The sequence below is a fragment of the Drosophila miranda genome, chromosome 4 (genome assembly GCF_003369915.1).
Source record: "Drosophila miranda strain MSH22 chromosome 4, D.miranda_PacBio2.1, whole genome shotgun sequence".
Taxonomy (NCBI): Eukaryota; Metazoa; Arthropoda; class Insecta; order Diptera; family Drosophilidae; genus Drosophila; species Drosophila miranda.
In genome coordinates this window covers 21810252-21825672 of record NC_046677.1, presented here as the reverse complement: position 1 = coordinate 21825672, position 15421 = coordinate 21810252, and the positions used below count along the sequence as shown (strand labels likewise).

The 15421-nt window shown below is 48.1% G+C and overlaps 4 protein-coding genes across 4 annotated transcripts in view; 2 read left to right on the top strand and 2 right to left on the bottom strand.

The window, feature by feature from the left end:
- Nucleotides 1-15421, top strand: part of LOC108161866 (homeotic protein spalt-major) — a 90704-nt gene that overhangs the window by 1061 nt on the left and 74222 nt on the right. The window lies entirely within an intron of this gene.
- LOC108161282 (protein argonaute-2-like) overlaps nucleotides 1-15421 on the top strand; it is a 69694-nt gene that overhangs the window by 6700 nt on the left and 47573 nt on the right. The gene's annotated exons all lie outside the window — the stretch shown is intronic.
- Nucleotides 36-1285, bottom strand: LOC108161869 (CLIP domain-containing serine protease 2-like). Its single transcript, XM_017296260.2, has 2 exons — nucleotides 1175-1285; nucleotides 36-1117 (listed from the first exon to the last, which is right to left on the bottom strand). Exons 1-2 carry the CDS (start codon nucleotides 1221-1223, stop codon nucleotides 282-284), a joined length of 885 nt encoding a protein of 294 aa, XP_017151749.1. The 5' UTR covers nucleotides 1224-1285; the 3' UTR covers nucleotides 36-281.
- On the bottom strand, nucleotides 7654-8876 carry LOC108161283 (protein argonaute-2-like). The gene is made up of 2 exons (XM_017295503.2): nucleotides 8241-8876; nucleotides 7654-8181 (listed from the first exon to the last, which is right to left on the bottom strand). The coding sequence occupies exons 1-2, from the start codon at nucleotides 8859-8861 to the stop codon at nucleotides 7720-7722; spliced, it is 1083 nt and encodes a 360-aa protein (XP_017150992.2). The 5' UTR covers nucleotides 8862-8876; the 3' UTR covers nucleotides 7654-7719.

The window sequence follows — 15421 nt, the reverse complement described above, 5'->3', positions numbered from 1 at the left end:
TGCGAAGAGTTGGGCGAATAAATTTCCCCAAATTGTCTATCGGATCTGATTTATTACCAAAGAACTTGAGACGCACCTGGCCGGAGCCGGAGGTTACCCGCTGGTCGGGGTCACCGTTTCCAATATTTCCTAGAATTACATATTTATGGGGCTGTCTGTTGGGGCTCTATGTATATTCCCATGGAGCTTATCGAGTGTAGGCGAGCTTGAGCTGAGTTCTTCTTACACCGGTTTATTGTTAGATTAGATCTGAGAGATACAGACTGAGATTTTGCTCGTCTTTACATCATATTTCTAACGATCCACTCCCTGAACGGGTAGATACGCATAAAGCCATCTGGGACGATCTCGCGTTTTCGTGCCACTCCAAAAATGGCGGTCGCTATAAGATAGAAGCTGTCCGGATTCCCATCGACCACGTTGACGCCCATCATCGGGGAGCCAGACATAAAGGCCTCAGTGCTAGAGATCAAGCCGCAGATGTGATTCGAGCTTTGGTTGAACCCGGCAAAGCCCGGATGGGACGAGCAGTAGTTCGAGCCGAGGGTGTGCACCTGGCGTTTCAAGCGCCAGCTGCCCCCCGTGCGAGTGGTGCGGAGAAAGCCCACCATCTCCAGCCGCTGGCCAATGTGGTTGCCCTCGACCTCGTGGTCGGGCGGCAGGCAGATCGGCTGCACAAAGTCCCCGAAGCGTACGTTCCGATCCAGCTTGGCCAGGGCGATGTCGTGGTCGTGCCGAATCCGGTCGTACTGCGGGTGAATGGCCAGCTCCAGGATCGTGTACGACTCCGGCGGGGGTGCGCACCTGTCCGCCGTAAGGCAGTCTCTCTCGTGGGTGGCCTGGTTGGACCTCCAGTCACCGAAAAGTATTGTCGTGGCCTCCATAGACGAATCTTCCCCTATGCAATGGGCCGGGAGGATCGCGTGGCGCTCGCTAAGGAGCACGGCGAGGCAGAGGTATCTGTATTCCTTGGGGTCTGCCTCTGACTCGGTGGAGCTGTAGCCAATACGTCCCAGCCACGGGTACTCATCCGGATCGGTAATTTCCCTGCGGTTGTACAGCTGCCACTGTCGCAGTCTCCCACAAGGCTGCTGCTGTTGCTGCTGTGCCTGGATTGCTGTGAGCTCTGATCAGTTAGGTTTCACTTGAGGGGCAGGGTTTTTCCCTGACTTACTTGATAAGACCAACAGCCCCATGAGGCCGATAAATGCGCCGCCAAACATAGTGCCAGTGCAGCTTAATCCGAACTGATTCACGCCTCCCGAATGACTGATCGTTATAGTATTATGAGTGGTAGCTGCTAAAGCTTTCGCCTAGTGCAACTCAATGCAAAGCTTCGCTGCGGAGAGCTGCAATCAATCTCATTCATTCTCAATCTCTTTCCTAATCGAAAACGAGTTGAATGAGTCGAGGGTGTCATCTATGCCAGTGTTTCGGCCAATTGTTGGGTTCAGAGTACGCCTGACTCTTGACTGTACACCAACTGATGACCACCTTGCACCATGTCGTGCCACGTTACGATATACGATACCTGGTAAAGAAAACTCTATACTTATTAAATTCTAAGAAAAAATATGGGGATCTAGTTGTACTTCTTCATAAAACAATTACCTAAAGATGACTGAAAAAAAGATGGATCGTTTGATTTGCCACTGGCTTTGAGAGCCACAATTACGGATGTGTGGAAAATGGTTTTCAACGCCAATTGGGCTTATAATTATTTCCTTTAAATAAACAATAAAATTCCGATAATACAAGTAAAGCTTGCTGGCCCTTTAAATGCATGCCTTGCCGATCCAAGGTGGATTTAATACTCTTAAGGTGACTTATTCACACCTTCTGCTCTCTTTAGGACCCTCTATTTCCTAGTCCAATCAATTTATTCCCTCTCCAGTGCTTGTTTCTCTGAAAAAGTCTATGCACCCTCGCCCCCCGCCCCCCGCCGTCTGGACGTCACTTTATTAGCAAATTCGCTTTGTTTCGATCCGATCGCTGAGCACAGCTTCGGTCGTTGTAGATAAGCACACAACAGATAATGTAGATAACGAAAAGCGGGAGATAAGAGAGAAGGCTTAGCAGGCAAGCTGGGAAGTTCACAGCTTCAGGAAATATAAAAATTAGCGGCCAAGAACATGCACAGAAAAATTGTATAGTTGCTTCATAAAACTCTCTAGTTTGCAGATCTTTCTACAATGTATATATGGGGACATCTATTCTGGCGTTTCGTTTAATTCGTAGAATAATAAAAAATACCAATTTTTAGTATTTAGGCAGTCGAAGGAACGGTTTTAAAGACGTTACGTTACCCAAAACAGAGGTGGGGCTTGAGGCAAAAAATAGGCAAAAAATACGTAAAAATTCATTCTAGGTTTTTAGTCCGGAAATAAAATTGTTCTGTTATTATGTTTAATTCTATGAATATTGAAGAGTATGTAATGAATTTATCCTCGGTGTTTTATAACTAGTTTTCTACGTAAAAGCTTGGTATCTTCTTATTCAAATATTTCTTTAAATATGAAATATTCAGTGCTCAAAAATATAACCTTTCAAGTTATATGGTTATATATCCTCGGAGAAACCGGCGTACATACGTTAGATGACTATGAACCATTATTCAAAACAATTATTACCGAAATGGCATCTCAATCGGTTAAATTAGTGAAATTTAAATAAATTTAAAAAATAATATGGGCTCAAAAGTATATAGGAATGTTTTTTTTGCCATGGTGGAAACTGTTTTTACCATCATCCAAATCGATTTACTAGAATTGTATCATTTAATCCCCACTTCAGTGCAAGAATGAACAGAATTTCCCTCTCTATAATTTCTCTATAGATGAGGGGCTGTTCATTGTCTAATATTTGTATATCAGTGGATCAGTGAAAAATCCCCCTACAGCCGGGTGTTTGCCCTGAAACTGGCTCAAACTGTCCGTCATATGCTTAATTTAAGCCTCGTTGTAAAAGTCCTGGCTAATGGAAGCCATGGCCCGTCAGGTCACGCATAATCTTATTACGCACGTCAGAGTCTATCCGGGAGACGTGGGGCCTTAAAAAAAAGAAGGAAAAAACCGTAAATTTCAACAACGTCACCAATTTCCGGCAATTATTTCGACTGTCGACTGTCGGTCGATTTAATTTATTCGTTGCTCAAAATTAAAACCAAACCAAAACAAAACAAAGAAATCCCCTTGTCCAACAGGCCACATCTCCAGCCCCAGATCCCAGCCCCAGCCCCAGATCCCAGACCGAGTCCCATTCCCACTTTGAGTCCTAGTGGCATTCCCTGTCCAAGATCCTGCTTCGTCTCCATCTCCTGCTGTGTTTGTTGGCGCGATTTTTCATTCCAGGCGCAATTGGTTTTCAATTCATGGCCATGTAATCCCCCCCCAGGCTCCATGGGATATTTCTGGGGATTTATGTTGTTTTTTTTCTGCAGGATCTGGGCTGGGGTCTGAGGGTTCTAGGCATATTATTAGCGAACGCGGCGTGACTTCGAGTTGAGCTTTTAATCGAATGCACATAATTGCCAAAATAAATCAATCAATTCGGCTCGGCTTGCCTCTAATGAGAACTGACAGTGGCGCCCCTCTTCAGGGTCCCCCCCCGCCGTAGGCCCTGGGCATAAATTACCATCCAAGGATCCCAGGAACGGGTCAGACCCCTAACGACTTGGTTTACGTATCATTTGACTCCGGAAGGTGGGACACTGGCTAATACCTCGTCTTAGCCGAACATAAATATCCATGTTGCCGGCGCTGGCGACACGTGACCCCATCGTCGTGACCCCTTCGTTTCGTTTTTGGGTAATCCGTGAGATACGGCAGCGATGACACGCTCCGCCCTGACTCTGCGTCGATTATGAAAATGACAAATGGAGCGCAACTGTCCATCCCCGAGTCCCCCGTGGCAGACAGAACGGGGTACGACTGGAGGCGCTGCCGGAGTGCGTGCGGGATTACGTGTCAAAGGATTAGCGACAACACGACAGCACAGCCGTCGATGCTTGGGGAGTTTTCGGCGATAAGAAGGGAAGGGAGTGCACTGCAGTTCCAGATGCAAACAAGTACGTTTCCATGGCTTCTATGGAGTGACTTTGAGCCCAGAACAGCCCAAGTTGTCGACGGAAATCTAGGACCTATCATATCCCCAATTACTAGCCACCTTTTGGCGGACTTCCTGCTGTGTTTTAAAGGCAATCATAATTTGTTGCCGACACCAAAAAGCACAAGCGAAGGGCTGGATCTGCCGGAACTGACGAGCACGTTATTAGCCGCAGGGGGAGTTCCAAAGAGGACGCTTCGACGGGGTGTGTTTTACGGGCTGCTGCGGCAGTCCACAATTGAATTTAAAAAAAAACTGTAAAACGCATTTTTCAAAACGAAAAGTGAAACGGAAATGAAAACAAACAATGGAGGCCAAGGAAAACAAAGTAACCCGAGACGCGGCCAGGGATTCGGAGTGGGACTGAGAGTTCAAACGAAACGGGTAGCACGGCGACGATGATGACGATGATGATGATGAAGGGGGGTGTGAAAATCGAATAAGTGTGAACAAATAGAAGCGCACAGTAGGCCTGCCTCTCAGTTTTTGGGAGAAGTCAAATGGTAGGGCTGCCAGGGGTGGGCCCTCCACCGGGGGTTGCACAGTCAGCCGTTTGGCAATTATGTTTCCTCGAAATGTACACTTTCAAAAAAACAAACAAACAAACAAAAAACAGTTATCAATCAGTTTTCCATACGAGTGTGTATCGAAAAAACACCCTGGGAAAGTTCTCAGCTTCAGGATCTTCAATGGGGATAATGCAGGGGGCAGGAGGGGGCCACTACAGGCCCCTCAGGTGGATCCCATGCAGATTAGGGATCGAAGAAGGGCCTAAACTCTCTTGTGAGCAGCGGCAATGGCGGCGGCTCTACTTTTACAACCAGTGCTCAGTCCTGGAATGTTATGGTCGGAAGGACAGACAGACTAGGCTATAAAGACTCATTTATGGATGCTGATCAAGAATATATATAGTTTATGAGGTCGGAAACGCTGCCTTCTAGGTGTTACACAGATCTACATCCACATCCTCCACAAAACTCTTCGAGATTTGGGTATACAAAGATTTTACAGGGCCAACAGCCAAGGGGTTGTATTGCAGGTCGTAGAATTCGTTCTCAGATCTGCAGATCTGTTCCATATTCCATAATACTTTAAGATGGTATTCCCTGGTTGTTGTCCCCTGTTTCCCTTAAGCCCGTTCGATTCTTTTTTATCTGCGTGTATTGTGCACGCCAGTTGGGCCGCTGATGAGCGTTTAAATGAAGTGTCAGTCGAGTGGAGCCAACAGGACCGCAGATGTCCTGTCCTGTCCTGCCACCTCATTAAGGCGCCAAAGTGCAGGCCAATTGCAGGCGACCGGGCATAAATCACGCCGTTTAATAACTAATAAACGCCATCGCCGTCGCCGTCGTCGTCGTCGTCGTCGTCGCTGGCCTCCACTCAAGTGGCAGCTGTCAGCTTGTCAGCGGCGGCGCGCCGAAGAGCGTGAAATAAACGCCAGACGCGACACTGGACGGGACGGGAGGGGAGGGGAATGCCAAGGATGGACTGGGCCGGGTCCCGAGTTCCCCGAGTTCGTGTCAAGTAAAAAGCACCCCAGAGGAATCCATCAGTTTTGTGATTTTCGTATATTAAGTCATCATTTTTGGCCCAGGCCCTGGCCCTGGCCCTGTCCAGGCCCTCCTGCTGCAACTCCCACGGGGCAGGTCCGCTTCTCCAGTGCTCTGTGCTCTGGGGTCAGTCTCGGGAAACTTTAAATTGAAGCTGCCGGGGACCAGGAGGGGGAACAAGGGTGGTATGCCCGCCATACTGATTACAAGGAAAGTTAAGTGCTTCAGCAAGCTCGGGGATCGCCCTTGTCCGGGTTTCATTAGTGGTTAATGTCGAACATGTCGTGGATTGAGCCCAGCATCTGACATCTCTTGGGGGAACAAAAAATATTGGTGCAAGGGGGAGGGAAGGCTGGAGGAGTTATGATATAGATATGTTGGATGCTGGAATGGAAGGAGCGTTTGTCTAGTGGGATTATAGGGTGGAAAATATAGATGATTCCAATTAACTATTTATGGAATTCTACAAATAAGATGAGACCATCTTTACGATTCCAAAATGATTTAACCATCTTTTTTTTTAGGACAATAAAAGGCACTTTTTCCAAGTATTCCTGGGGCATGTTGAACACAGTTTCGTTAAGACCTCCGACCGACCTGCAAAAATGTATTTTTTATTATTTTTTTTGGTTCCACAAAGTATAGTTTTTCCACCATTGAAGATCTATCTGCCTCCCTTTTATCTAGAAGTGAATTTATTATTTACCCAAAAGTATGCTACACAAGTATTTACAGACGCCATCTAGGAAGACGTTCCATCTAGGAAATACATAGAAATGAATAAGAAAATAACTAACCAAAAAACACGGTTTAAAAATTCATTCATTTATTCCATAAAAACAAAACTTTGATAGGGGAAAAATCCAAAGATTTGAAGAACAGAACAGCCGGAGAGAGGCTCCTTTGCAACGAGTTTTTCCCAAGAATGTGTCCCTCATTCGTACCATTCTCTATGGTTCCAAATAAATGAAAAAGATGCCTAGTTTTGTTTATTGAAACACATGAAAAGAGCCCAAAGAGGTCCACACTTCGGGAATCTGTTTGTAGCTCATAGATTTGGCTTTGATGCCTCGCTTTTTCCATAGAAAATATCCTGAATTAAGAAATAGATTCCCAGAACATGGCTACACCATTAAAGCACCTCAAAACCTCCTCAAATCCTCCTCAAAACCTTCTCAAAATATAAAGTTCATTCCTTCTGTGGGGCACACAATGGAAAGTCAATTCCCAACACCCACTGGCACTGCACTCATTTGCCTGCCTGGCGGGGGGGAGGCAGTATTTAAGCCACCTGCAGCCCCGGGGCGGCACTCTAATGCGTCAAAATCCTTCAACTTTTCGCAGCATTTGCGCACACTGTGGTGGAGGCGTGGCTGCCGGAGAGCCCTTCAGCCCGCAAACAGAAACAAAAAAGGGAGCACACAGCAGCCGGAAAAAAGCGGGACTGGCAAAAGTATTTGAATTGACAAGTGCCATCAAAATAGAAGCGGAATTAAATTTATCATGCCAAGTGGTGGCGAGGGAGAGGTGAGGCGGAGGCACTGGAGGACTGGGACTCTCGAGGGATGAACACTCAACAAAAGGAGCAGCAGGGGGAGGAACAGGGGCAGCAGGGCCAGCAGGGGGAGGGGAGGAAAGCCAGCAACTCCGGCGTCATCGATCAACTCGAGCGTGCGACAGTTCCGCCGGAAGGAAGAAGAACTTTTAAATATTGAATAATATGTTTTCTTTTCTGCTTTCCTGGCCCCAAACTTTGGCCTAATGATGGGGCGAATGATGAGCACTTTCATTACCCCCTTGAACACCTCCAATACCCATATCCCACGGGTCTTTCCCCCGGACTTTCCTTAGCTTTAGTCCCCTGTTTAGGCCTTGATCAGCCCCGCGATGATGAGGACAATGACGAAACGCTTTGAGATTATTATGCAAACAGACCCCAAGCTGGGGATGTGCTCTGACACGATGGGAGCGTATGAATACACTGAGAGAAAGGGAGCATCTTTTTATAAAATATAATTTCAATATTTCTGACAACGAATAAATTTAAAATGGAAATCAAAGGAAACTAAACAAAGTACATGGGGTTCTTGCTGGACAGGGCCGGGTCGATCAACCGCTTCTTGTACTCCTGTTGGGGGGAGGCGAAGGTCGTGGTGCCAGTGAGGTAGACGCGTCCGCGAGCGGCGGCCAGGTGGGCCAGGTAGGCCGGGGCCGGGTAGGAGACGGCCCGGTTGCAGCGGGGAAACAGGTGGCACAGGTTGTGGGTCATCTGCTGGAGGAGGTCGATGTCCAGGCGGCCCGTGTTCGCGATCACGCTGTAGCGAGTGGGCCTGGCCGTGCCCTTGATGGACTGGTGGCTGACCATGAACCACTGCACCTCGTTGGGATGCACTATGGTGCGGTCCACGACGGTCCCCGGCTCCACGTTGTTGAACTTGTTGGACTCCGAGGGGCAGCCGCTCGGGAAGAAGCGCGTGTGGTGCCGTTTGACGACTATAATGCAGCAGATTTTCGGCTTGATTCCAATCTGTGGATTGGAGGGTTTGGGATGAGCAGGGGAGCAGTGGAGGGTGGGCCTCCACTCACCTTGGCACAGGCCACGGACATCCCTCGCTGCTCCTCGTTCCTGATCTTCGGGAACTGGCCGTCGCTGACCCCGTCGCGGTAGTACATGATGTGCTCCGGATAGCACTGGCGGTACTTGCGGTAGACCCGCAGGTGCTCGGTCATGATGGACTCCATGTCCTCGATCTCCTCGAGGGCCCCGCGCTGCAGGCGGTACTGCATGTTGTAGGACGCCCCGAAGGCGTCGTGGGACGCGGCCACGCCCACGACACTGGGAATCTCCCGCTGGTCCGGCGAGGGGTGCGTCACGTCGGCCCCCACGAACATCACGTTCTTGGGCAGCGCGGGCGTGTCGGCCTTCAGCGTGTGGTTGATGCCGTTCAGCTTGGAGTTGATCTTCAGCAGCAGGTTCCCCACCACGTGCCCGTTGCACCTCCGCTCGACGGTCGCCTGCTTGATGCACTGCGTCAGGATTCCGTAGTCCAGCTCCGCCTTCTGCTTGAGCTTGTCGTAGAAGTTCCCGGAATTCGGGATCACCACAAGCACCAGGTCGTACTGACCCGCCTTGAACTCCTTGAAGCTCGGGTCCAGGCTCCTGGCGTCCGTGTACGTCCGTATCTCTGCCTTGGGGGCCAGGGACATGTTGACACTTTCGAAAGGAAAAAGAGATAATAGATATTTATTTACTTAGCTGTGTGTCTCTGAATGTCTCCAGACGACTGAAAATTTGCTGTGTTTCAGGATGGGACGTGTGGAATATGTATGTTTCTCGGTTGCTATGTACTCAAGGTTTCACAAGTACAAAATATATATATTTGAAGCATAAATAGGGAAGGTGTTTCGTTTACACACTTCACCAGCTGATCCAGCGCCACAGTAGCGACTTGCTCACACGCACTTCTTCGTTATCTCGTTTGAGGCGTTCGGCAAACCTTCACAGACTCTAGGAGTGGGTGGTTCTTTTCGGGTTGAAGGCTAGGATGGACCAAAACCTAAAACAGAGTGGAAGAAGAGCAGGAGGATGCCTTAAGACTCACCCGATCTGCAGCGTAAGCTTCGGTTTTTGTTACAAAACGTTTTGAATGGCAGTTTTAATTCGTGTTTAATTTTATAATTAGATCTGAGCCCCGGCATGCGTCCTGCAGCTCGGATTACAATGCGCGCCACGTGACCCAGCCGCCGCCTCAGAAGGATCCCAGGCTTCCTCGGACTCGTATAATCCGCTTAGTGCTCATAATTTCTGCTAATAGAACATGCAATGCCCTGAGAATTTGCCCGACTCTGGGGGTACTGCGAAATCGATTTGAAATATGGCCTGGCAGCGGGGCTTTCAATGTCAACATCGCGCGAAAAGTGGACAAATTGTTCAACTAAAAACGACAGCAATCAAACAAAATTGAATATCAGCGGAAGCGGAAACGGAGGCGCCAAAAAGCGACAGCAAAAAGGGCACTGGCAATGCCGGAAAAAAGTGCCGGACTGCAGTGGCAGTGGCAATGGGAGGCCATGTGGGTGGGGGGCTACACGGCAATTGTTACGTGTCAATAACTGCAATAAAAAAGTCCTGCCAGTCCTCTCCTGGCGGCCACTCCACTCCACGCCGGGCTGCGCCTCAATAACTCTGGAACTCAAATCAAAATCAACGTTGCATTTCAATTGCGAAATTGCCAACTGCCAGGCGGCCGTGTCCGCTCATCAATCGCCCCAGGGCCAGGGTCCTCGGTCCTCGCATCCATCCAATTCCGAGTCATTCAGATTTCCAATTTCGCCGACTTTTGTTCCCGTGCGAATATTAAAATAAATGTCCTTCAGTTAGTTATTTCACAGAGTTATTTGTTTCGATTCGAGATTAAATTAAACTAGGCCGGCAATGGCCTGTTGGTTGAGCCGAAAAACAAGACCAAAAGAAGGATGTTTCGGGGGTTTGAAATTGAATCTTCTGCAGGCAAATGACAAAGGAGTATAGCCCTCTCTTCTGCCGAGCACTGAGTGCCATATGTTGGCGTATCTCGCATGCAGATCTTGCCAGTTAACTGCCCTTCTAATGCTTCAAGCTACTCGTTTAATAGCCATTTGCCAATCTGGAGGGACGCATCTGCAGTGATCTATTGAAATGTCATCCGCGTCCCTGAAAATCGTCCTGTTTTTTCCTGTGTCCCCTTTTGTCGGGGGGTGACTTTGATGGGTTCTTCGTGTTGCAGCAGTTATTAACACGCTTGTAGCGATTTGTCACAACAATTTTTGGGTATGACATGTGTGCAAACACGAACCAGGCAAACGCAACAATGGCCGGGGGTTGCTCGGCGAAAGGGTGTTCTGTGGCCTCGATCCACCCTGTCGTTGGTGGCCAGCGAGGCGCGATTAATGAATATTTTGTTTACTTTTAATTTGACAAAAAACTTGCATTTTAAACTACAGATTTGCATCGTTTTTTAGCGCTCAAGTGTGGCAACGAAGGCGAGTGCTACACGGAATTCAATCACAATTACCAGTCAGCGTTGAAGGGTCTAGCATTCAAGGCATGGGCCTGCTTTGGGCATTCGATTGAGGAGAAAAAGGCAGCCAGAACTACAGATACAAAGCTTAAAGGTGAGGGATTCGGTGGGATACGGCGTCTCATCTCTTTCTCATTGAATCAAACAGCAGGCATCGCCATTACAGCCGAAAATTTCGGTTTTTTCTTCTCGCTCACTCGCTATATGACTTTCTTGGTTTTCGAGGTGGTTCGAGGGGTTCTGAATCTGATTGAAGGAAGGCTTAGCTGTGATTTTAAGACTTTATATTTATAAGAAGCCTTCACTTATTAAAATTCGAAGGTATTTTGTGGGAACAGCTGTGATATTCAACGATTTTTAGGCTGTAAATGAAAGGATATCTAAATCCAAGGCTTGTTTTGAACGGCGGACCTGAGCTGGCTGGAACAAATACTCCATCGAATCGCAGCCAGTTATGGAAATGAGTTTTCCCGAAAGTATATTACCCTTCAGCTCTTCGACTGCCGCCCAAAACCTCCACGAAAAACTCCTCCAGTATCAGGGGCTGAGGATAGCCGACCCGGACTGGCCTCATTAAGTGGGGCAGCCGGCAAGACAAAAGTCGACCACAACATTTCAAATCAAATATAAAAGTCAAAAATCCAGCGAAGCCGAAACGAGGCCTGCCCCTGCCCGGGTGGAGGGGAGCCAACCGCAGGCACCGAGCCGCCGAGCCACCAAGACGCCGGCAATGAATGGAGAATTTGCTTTTGCAGAAAAACTTAAACACCGGAAACAATTAATTCCACTTGAATTAACATATGCACAGATTGGCCTGGCAACGGAGGGGGTTCCAAAGGTGGTGGGTGGCGGTGGGAGGAGGTCCTTCCAAAGTGTTGACTGGGGCCTGGACTGGGGGGCTGATTGATCGACCCCTTGGATGAGCACTCGGTAAAACTTTCGCCATAATCGAGCCCTCAACGATTCGTGTTTATGAGCCAAAACTTTCGATGGCTCCCACGAACTATGCAGAGCGGGGGGGTGCACCGCAGGGGGGTGCACCGCAGTGCGAGCAAACAATTCCAGAAATGAGTTAAAAAGTTAATTGCCGGCGGACAGGTAATTTCTGGCACACTTCAAGTGCAAATGCCATTAAGTAATATGCAAACAAGGGTGGCTATCCTCCCCCGCCCCGTGCCCCGAGTCAATCAAGGAGCTGACAGACCCCGACAGACCCCGACAGCCGCGACACGTAAGCCATAAAGTCACGAAACTCCTGTCCGGAATCCGGGCACAGCCTGGCCTGGCCCGTTGCGTGCCCGTTGCGGTTAGAGCCAGTTCCACGAGGATTCGATGGTGACCGCAGGGAGCGCGTGCTCACGTTTAGGCGTAACAAATTACCATTAAACTGCACAACCGCCCCCGATCCACTCCCGTCCCGTCCTGGCTGTCTCTCTGACTGATTATTATTTAATGATGAACCCAGGCAGATTGTCCCAATAAACAAAAGTCGGGCCCGGGTTCGCCTAATTATACCTTGTGCGATATATACTATACTATATATATGTACAGTGCACACTGTACACCCATTTATCCAGTTATCCTTTGAGCGTGTGCACCCTTGCCCCTTGCCCCTTGCCCCTGGCCCCTGGCATGGACTGGACTCAAAAAGTTCTCTGTTTGGAGTCGTGGCTGCCGCAGAGCGTGTGGCATATCAGCGATTTAGCTTGAATTGCAAGATTTGGATAATAAACAGGATATAGCCAGGCCTATATATATATAGTTTTTTTTCAAGGAGGAGAGGAGTTTTGTTCTGGGCTTAAATTTCAGCACTTCCGTCTGGGCTTTAAGGGAAGGGCTTTCAATGGCAGGCTTTTGGTATCATAAGCATTTATTTATGATCAGCTGAATCAGTTCGATTTGGAGGGTTTGCCGGATCCTTCACTGAAGATTTGCCTCTACTGCCGCAGGCCTTGTGCCTCTGTCCTGCCCGAGATGGCACTGTCCTGGGCTGCTTCAGGCCCTTAACCATGGCGTTCGATACAACTGCGGCCTGGGATCTGTTCCATGGCCAATTCCTACCCTTTTTAAGCCCTTTTATGCGATATTTGGCTATTTTTCATACACAAATGTGGTGGGACTTGTACAAATTCACGTATAATCCTCCCGGTTGTGTGGAATTTGAAGCTACTTCCTGGCAATAATTGTTGGCGATGGCTTCAATTTATTAAATTAGAACTTTATTTCATTCATTCGTCTTTTTCGAGCGAGTTTAAAAACCAAGCTTTGGAGGTGCCTCAGGAGGAGTGGAAAAACTGCTTAGACCAATGGTTCAAGAAAATGCAAGAGTGTATTGATCATCAGGGGGAATATTGTGAAAAACAATAAAAACATTTTCATTTAAAAATTGTTGGTCTTATTTCTTATTCCCGAGATATAAATAGCAATCCTCGTATTTAATAATTTTCTCCTATTTTTGCTGCCGGAGCCTAGAACCTCTCTCAATCGTAGCTCAACCCCCTCTCTTTCGATTACTCGATCGTCACTTCGATGCGATTATTTCCTCTCTCTCTATGTTAAGGGCACCCCCGTTAATGCCTTTCCTATATAAATATTTAAAACCCGCTTACAAAGTCATGGTTTGTGGTAGGAAGCTGAAAAGCATTCTCCTACCTCCTAAAAATACAAATAAAATTCATAAAAATCGTTCGTTCCCCAAACACCGTGACACGAGATTCATGAGGACAATCCACCAGGTGCCAGGCTAAAATCCATGGATAAAGGTTTGAATTCCTGGAGCATTTACTGTATTCACGAGACTTGGCCCCTGGCGACTTCCAACTATTTCTAGACCTAGAATGATTACGTCCTAAGAGCTCTGGAAGCCTACTTTGAGGCCCTTCCGGGGGCTAACCTCAGGGATTTCATTCATAGATTTAAATCTCGTTGGAACAAGCTTGTATTGAAAGTGTATTTCAAACCCTAAAATTGTGTGTTTTCCCACCTTGCAACCCTTTCAAAGATGCTCTTTGATTCCTACGAATCCTATTCCACACACACACACATGTAATCACATCTGTAATCACCCTCTCTGAATCTATGCTCGTCCTGAATCCTCCCGGTGAGTAATGCCATCGAAGGAATGCAATTATTCAAGTGCTGCCAGCCAATTCTTAAAATGCCAAAAACAGCCAAACGAATTTTCCGCATCGTCAGCAGGCGGCAGGCGGCAGGCGACAGGCAGGGCAATTTTTTAATTTCTTAATTTTTGCGAGCTCATGAGAATTAGCCACGTTGCCACTTTGCCACGTAGCAGGCGCCCCCAACCCCCCCTAGGACGGGGTGGCAATATTTCTCTATCTCCGATGCCCCAGGACGAAGACGTCGCTGACAATGAGCCGAGTCAGGGTCCGAAATGGAGTCCCCAGATGAGGCTGGGCGGTGGTGGCCTTTCCTTTGTCTTTGCACTCAGTAGATGGGGTATGTGGGGCTTATGGATTGGTGGGAAAACTACAGATTTCTATGAAGGAATATGGGTATCGGGATGTACCTGGAGATCTGAGAGACAGGGATGGATATAGTGGCCATAGAAAAATCTACGGCTATCACCATTTTAAAGGTCTGCTAAAGGTACGTCTCTTATGTATAGATTTCCCAAAACAAAACCCCTTTAGATACTTTTAAAAAACCAAAGCTTGTCTTTTATGAGATCCTCTTTTATTTAGATAGCTCTTCGTATATTTTCCGCCTCTTCCATCTTCTATTTCCCACACTTGAAGGACGGTATCTTATAGTCGAAATCCTGGACCCCTTGCTGTCCTTTTCTGTGTTTTCTTTTCTTCTATTTTTCCTGCTCTTCGGATTCCTCTGCAGGCAAAGTTTATTCATTTAGAAAATTTGCTCATTTTCACTGCGAGGGCGGGCAGGGGGGGGGTGGGGCTGGTGGGTGGAGGGCGAGTTATTGTTGCCGGCCACCAGCCAGTATCCACCATCCGAAATCTAGCTTCCAAGGGGGTTAATGTGGTACGTGTGCACAGTTTTCATATAAATTGCGGCCAATAACATTTTTCAGTTGGCAGGACAGGAAAAACGCGCACAAGGCAACCGAAAAGAAAACCCCTCCCCCCCCCCAAAAAAAAAGAGAAAAGAAAAGATGAACAAAAGCTGCTGATGATGGCTTCTTTTTGGTTGGTCCGTGGCCCCTGGGCCAACGAATCCGGCTCATTAAGCCGGAGTCGGCGGTCAGCGCGGGTGTTGGCCTCTGCGGCTGCGGAAGAGGGGGAAATCTGGACACTTGGGCCGGAGTTCTTTCCTCCCTTCCCTCTCTTGTGCGCTGGCAGGGCCATTAGCCAGGCCCTGGACTGGCGATAGATGAGCAAATTATTCCCCAAATACCCCGAGGTAATTATAAATGTCATTCCACGCTCGGCTTAGGCGGGGACAGGCCAGGGATGAGCATTGCGATGGAGAGCAGGCCCGTCAGTCGGACGCCGTGTTTTGTCCATCATAATGAGTGGCAGTCGGACATTTGGACATAATTGTTCAATTATTTTGTTACTTATTGCTTGTCTTCAGGGCCAGACACAGCCCACAGAACCCCCCAGAATGAACCACCCATCACCCAGCCATCCCCCAGCCATCCCCCAGCCACCCCCCACATCGCTTTGTTAATTTTGTTGCCTGTCTTTTGCGTTTCATTTCGGATATTTGTCAATTAGATATTCGCCA

Bases quoted from the DNA above. Each gene is read 5' to 3' on its own strand.
- LOC108161869 (XM_017296260.2), bottom strand. From the start codon at position 1,223: ATGTTTGGCGGCGCATTTATCGGCCTCATGGGGCTGTTGGTCTTATCA. The intron at 1,118-1,174 runs GTAAGTCAGGGA...CAGAGCTCACAG, and splicing joins GGGGCTGTTGGTCTTATCAA to CAATCCAGGCACAGCAGCAA.
- LOC108161283 (XM_017295503.2), bottom strand. From the start codon at position 8,861: ATGTCCCTGGCCCCCAAGGCAGAGATACGGACGTACACGGACGCCAGG. The intron at 8,182-8,240 runs GTGAGTGGAGGC...TCCAATCCACAG, and splicing joins TGTCCGTGGCCTGTGCCAAG to ATTGGAATCAAGCCGAAAAT.